The sequence below is a fragment of the Sinocyclocheilus anshuiensis genome, unplaced genomic scaffold, assembly GCF_001515605.1.
Source record: "Sinocyclocheilus anshuiensis isolate Anshui unplaced genomic scaffold, SAMN03320099.WGS_v1.1 scaffold300, whole genome shotgun sequence".
Lineage (NCBI taxonomy): Eukaryota > Metazoa > Chordata > Actinopteri > Cypriniformes > Cyprinidae > Sinocyclocheilus > Sinocyclocheilus anshuiensis.
Window position 1 is genome coordinate 1,838,754 of NW_015557379.1, and position 6,219 is coordinate 1,844,972.

General features: G+C 38.2%; 1 protein-coding gene across 2 annotated transcripts in view; it reads left to right on the forward strand.

The window, feature by feature from the left end:
• Positions 1–1,034: 1,034 nt before the first annotated feature.
• The window catches only part of LOC107679209 (runt-related transcription factor 3-like), a 46,256-nt gene continuing 41,071 nt past the window's right edge, over positions 1,035–6,219 (forward strand). Inside the window, exons 1-2 of one of the 2 annotated variants that reach the window (XM_016474728.1) lie at positions 1,035–1,161; positions 1,370–1,483. In XM_016474728.1, the coding sequence (XP_016330214.1) occupies positions 1,426–1,483 (58 nt within the window). In that variant the 5' untranslated portion in view covers positions 1,035–1,161; positions 1,370–1,425. Of the gene's footprint in view, positions 1,162–1,321; positions 1,484–6,219 lie in introns of those variants that run through there. The other variant, XM_016474727.1, reaches the window with a different exon arrangement.

A 6,219-nucleotide genomic window follows, 5' to 3' on the forward strand; every position in this document is an offset into this window, starting at 1 on the left:
ATCTATCTATCTATCTATCTATCTATCCATCCATCCATCCATCCATCCGTCCGTCCGTCTATCTGTCTGTCTGTCCGTCTGTCTGTCTGTTGTTCTCTCTCATCAATTGTTCTGTTTATCATGGTTCTGTTGTTCTATCTCTCATCAATTGTTCTATATATCATCAGTCATTCTATCTATCTACTGTATCTATCTATCTATCTATCTATCTATCTATCTGTCTGTCTGTCTGTCTGTCTGTCTATCTATCTATCTATCTATCCATCTATCTATCTATCTATCGTTCTATCTATTCATACCAGAATACTGCCTAACAATATCCAGCAAGCATGTAGTAAAGCCTTAGTAACCAGCCAAAACAGCCACACACACACATATGCATACCGACAGGCACAGTTGGATGGTGTAGATAAAAAGATACACATGTTTGCTTTTAACAAGGCCACTGAAATCAGGCCATACATGAAAGTTGTGTCAAATCCCGCTAATATTTCGGAAATAAAAAGTAGGCCGCCCACAGCCATGTCAACTTCATAAAGCACAGAGTACTGGGTACAAATGAGGGTAAAAATTGAGTGGGAGGCCTAATGAAATGACTGGCTTGGCTGTTTTTAATGAGGCTAACATTGAGATACTATCAAGTGGTGAGTGAGGGTGGAAGGGTGGTTTAACATGCTCAAAACCACCAAAACACACTTGCACACACACATCAGTACTCTCTTTTCCCTAATAATCCTCTTACATCCCACATTTTCTGCAGTGTCTTTCACTTGAGTTTGTGTCACATCTAAGCTTCGTGGCCCCTCTTCTAGAAGGTCCCATCGTCCTCCAAGAAACCATTTAAAAAACACCCATCAGCCAATCAGATGGGTGTGAAACACACTGGGAAAGAAAAGAGAACTTCACTGCATGCAAGCGAGAGAGAGAGAGTCATGTGACTTGAGGTCCACCAATCAGATCATGGGATTGCCGTGTAGCAGCCCTACCGCGGGAGCTGTGACCTCGGATACCTCAGACATGCAACTGACAGGCCGTTCCCACGGAGATCACCAATGCGAGAGCGTCAGACACCTGAACTTTCAACTACCTGACTAAAACCACGTCGAGAGTACAACCACCACTACTAGAGAGACAGACAGACAAAAGTGTCCATCGTCAAAAGTGAGTCCATCACTCAGAGTGGCTTGGTCTTTCTCTCTCTCTCTCTTTCTCTCTCACTCTTGCTCACTCTCACCACACGGCACATATGCTGTTCTGTTAGACGGCTTGTGGCGGAAGATTCCTGTGGCACTCTCAAACCCCAAATTCTTGGTTGCAGGCAGTCTATGTAGTTTCTCTATTTCTCTTTCGCCGACTGTCATTCTCTCAGGCTGAAGTCGGTGAGGCGGCGGAGAGGCCAGCTCTTTTCCCTCCCGAGTGGGACACATGGCTTCAAACAGCATCTTCGACACATTCTCCAGCTACTCGCCCAGTTTACTGCGAGGTAAGTCACTCATCGTGGTGTTCCCTTCCCTCATCCGCCACTGCTGTGGTGACCAAAAAGCTGTCAGGCGTAGTTGTAACGTTCATAAGAGTGTATCTGCTGTAGTTTGCTGTGAATCTGTGGCAGTTTAGCAGTGCTGAACGTGTGACAGTGCATGCTTGGGTTTGACGTGTTGCAAATGGACTACAAACTCCCTTGAGAAATATTATCTAACACTTTTTAAAGTGCAACCTGTCTGTTTAAAGCATAGACCAGTTAATGCTTGTTTTGCTTTGCAAACAGACTGCTTAAAATGTCTGTTGATGTAAAAGAGCACCATGTAATTCTATGTATATATGTTTGAGCCTTTATGGCCTTCCATAGATGCCGTGAAACCTAGATCAGGGTATTCAATGCACAAATCTGTGCATATGAGTTACCTGCGCATTTGTCTCCCGTAAGATGTTTGTTTTATAATGCCGCAGTCTGTTTGGAGCAGTTCTGATGGGTTTGGATCATAATGGCCTGCTCACCACAAGCATTAGCACCATAAACGCTCTCACAGCGCAGGGCGCAAGGGAGGAACGAGCTAGACCAACCTTTACTGGAACTCACAAACCAGTCAACTTCAGGAGCCAGGGCACTCTCGGCCTTTCTGTGGTCACTGTGTATATGTGTGGGTACGAGCCCAAGTCAACATTAGTGATTTACTGGCATCTGCATCTCCTGAGCTCCTCAGAAGAAGCCATTTGTCACTATGGTAACGTCAACATGTGATGAGGTGCTTCCTGCTCTTGGATCGAGTCTGGTTTTGTTTTAAAAACAATGCAGAATCATTCTGCTCATGAAGTGCTCATTTAGGGCGAGATGAAGATTTAAATCAACTTGAGGTCAAAACTGATATTTACACTTTAATGCATGTATCTTGTCTAATTGTGCGTGATACATCACTGCAATTACTAGAAATAAAAAAAATGTTTGACTTCATAACGACTTTCCTATGTGGCTGACGTCACAAATTCCTCCAATTACCTGTCATTCTCATATGCAATTCTCAGTTTTCACAATCAAATCAACTTCTAATGGAAAAACTGAAGACCTGTCATACATTTTTCAACAGTCTTCTTAGAAATATGTAATATTAATATAAAAGTTGGTTGAAAACCACATTTGATATTGATATTGAATATTGAATATTCATTTTTCATACTAAATGAATAAAATGTACACAAATGTGTACTATATATATATATATATATATTCACGTTTTGAGTGGCTTATTGCTTTTGTGAAATAGCTGCAATTGCAATATAGTATAAGATGCCAATGTGCAAAAAAAGGTGAAGTTTATTCATATTTATGTTTATGCATTTGGCAGGCGTTTTTATCCAAAGTTACATTGCATTCAAGATACTGTATGCATTTCATCAGTTAATGCATTACCTGAGAATGCTGTATATTAATCTTAATTATTCTTCTAGCAAGTAATATTTATTTGTGTAGGCTGTTTACAGCATAGCAACTTGGTGCATTAATGCAACTGCTTTCAAAAGCAGCTCATCCAATCGAAAATATCCGTTTCAGAAAACAAGTTGTGTAAGATCAAAGTAAAGAAGAGCAAATCACCCCTCGCCAAGATTACAAGTGATGCTTTCGGTCTTGTTAAGTGACGCCACCCTGCCCGGCAGAGACAAAATATATACAGCCTGCCTGTGATGTTTTTCTACTTCTTTGCAGTTCATTTCACATAGATGACTTCAGATCCATTCATATCCCACTCATCCGCTCACATGAAAGTCTAGAAGTTTGAGTAATTGCTGCTGAATTGATCCTCACATGGTACGGTTGAGTCTGTGTTTACATGCATCAGCAGAACTCTGAGCTGTTTAACATTACCGTAGAGTCTGGGATGGATCTGTGTGAGTTAAATAAAGTAGCCCAGAATTGGACAGGGTGAACGCTCATGTCATCCGCTTTATGTAGTAAGCGGTAGCTAAATGCTAGCGGGGGTTTAGGTTTGCTATGTTACTGTAAACTCCCAGCATGCCGTTCCACTCTCATTCCACATGTTCAGTACTGGAGGGACCATCAGTCAGTGAAAGATCTTGATTGATTACTAATCAGAATAATTTGGGGAAAAAGTATCCCAATGTCTGTGGTGGTTATGTCCCTGTGGGATGAGCTGAGGGTTTTAGATTGTCTTAAAGTGCTCACATTCAAAAATAAGGAAGAAAAAGAAAACAGAAGTGTCAAAATGTGTGTTTGCTTTAGTAACAGTGTTGCCAAAATAAGAGAGTCTGGGGCAAGAGAGTTTGCAGGATAATTTTAACCAGTTTAAAGTCAACATGAAATACCTTCCGCAACTCATTTTACTTATGTAATTTAATTTATTTCCAAATAAAATTGAAAAAAATATAGGGTGGGACTGGAGTGTTTTTAACCTGAGCTGATTCAAAAAAGCAAGTGCTACATATCAGATTAGACTCAGGTGATTGGAGAGAAGAGGTTGAGAAGTAATAGAAATTTGTGATAATAGATGCAAAATAATGTCGTTTCAGAGCTTAATTGCATTTTGAGGACGGAATATGATGATTTTGTTTAATTAGCAAAATTTTTTAATTGGCAAATATGTGCACTGATGAATCAATCACAATTATGATAACATGTATTAAGAAAGTAAATAGGCTCAATTTTGATTTTGTCAGTTATAGTCTTTCTTTGTTCCTTTCTTTCTTTCTTGAATCAATGAACTATGAATTCAGTTTCTACTGTTTAGAGTCAGAACTTCTCATATACCAGAACGCGGCTCTAATTACCATTGGAAATCATTTGTGAATATGCAATATCCTTTTTTCAATTTGTTCGGCCATGAAACCAAAAGTGAATAATTTAAAAGTAGCAAGCCATTAAGTTCTCCAATCTGAGATGTTCAGATATCCTTTATATTGTGTACAAAAAAAAAAAAAGCTTTTGGACCCATTCACACTTTTGTGTGTGAAATCATACTCAAAATACATTTGCTCAAAATGTTTTCATAACGATTTACAGTATATCTAATAATGATAATGTCTAACAAATATAGCAATCTGAATAAATTTAAACTATGTGTGATATATATGTATATTTATACAGAATATTTACTCTATTATACTTGTCAAGAAGAATAGATATATATTCTAAGGTCTAAATAAAAACATTTATTCAGAAATATATTAAATTCAGAAAAGTTCTTCCAAATTCCAAACACAAATTTAAAGGCAACTTAATTGGATCAAGACAGTCATGACACGTATCCAGCACACAACAAAATAAATAAATAATTAATTAAATAAAATTATAATTTTAATAATCAGTATTTTTGTATTGTGCTGTTATCCACTAATATTTAACCATCCTTAAAACAGGATATACTTACTTGAGAAGCAAAATTTCATAAAATATTTAGACAATTATCCAAATAATTAACCTTATTTTTCTTACTCCATTGGAAAGTTTGTTGTTGATTTAAAGTGCCCCTATTATGGGTAATGAAAGGTTCATATTTTGGTTTTGGGAGTCCCCAACAACAGGTTGACATGCATGCAAGGTCAAAAAAACACTTTCATTAGCCATATTCGCACAGGATTACTATTATCTGGGGACGTCGTGTGATTTAGAAATTACCCCACCACATCTGAATTTCATGTGGCGCATTCGCACGGGATAAGCGAAGCCTGTGATTTTACTCGAATTTACTGACTTATCTCCAGGATATGAATGTTCCTTACCGCATGCTGCTATACATGTCATCCATCTAATCATTCTTTTTGTTTTTGCTCTTCTGATGGTTTTCAGCTTTCTCTTTCTGCAAATTGTGTATAGGTGTATAGCGACAGGGGCGGTTCTAGACCCTTTTTAGGCCCTAGACCCTATCTGTTGTCTCAGCCCCCTAAAACTATCTGAACGATCGGGCCAGTGCTGCTTCCTCTAAGTTTATCATTCTCATGTGTTTTAAGGCTTGTCAGTTTAACCCTCTAAGCGCCAAAGTCGCAAAATTGCGACAAGACGTCATACTTAATAAAATAGACTGTAGTTCCTAATATGGTGTAATATCTCATTTGTATTCCCTACCACTAGATGGCAGACATGTAGTACTTCGATTCTAGACCAAAATTAGTCGCGTTCCTATTCAAAGTGTTCTTGATGTCAAAATCCAGCATTTTTCCCAAAAATCCCTGGCACCTAAAGGGTTAAACATTTAAGTGATTTTAAGCTATTCAAGCACAAGACGGCACAAAATAGATCTCAATGCGGTACTCGCGTGCTGTAATAGATTGTCTCTGTGCGCACACACACCTGATGCACACACACAAGGAAGCAGTCTCTCAGACAGCAAGCAAATACCAAATTGAGTTATTTTTCAGTTCTTGAGAAAATTGGCGCAAAATGATCTCTGAATGGCTATCTTGACGAGTATCGATGTAAAAACATGTTGGTTACGTCTTAAGTGAACATAAATAGTTAAGAAAATATCGGATGTGCATTAACGGACCCGTACATTTTTTTTAGGCTATGTTAATAATATTAATCAAACAATAAAAGAAAAAGAGAGAATCACTCGCTGCTCTTAACTAAGTAACTGTAGCTTTAATGGATATTTGTGTATATTTACTTAACTTGCCCCTATTATGGATTTTTGAAAATTGCAGTTCATGCAGTGTGTAACACAGCTCTAAGTGAATGAAAACATCCTGCAAAGTTTTAAATCTGAAAGTGCA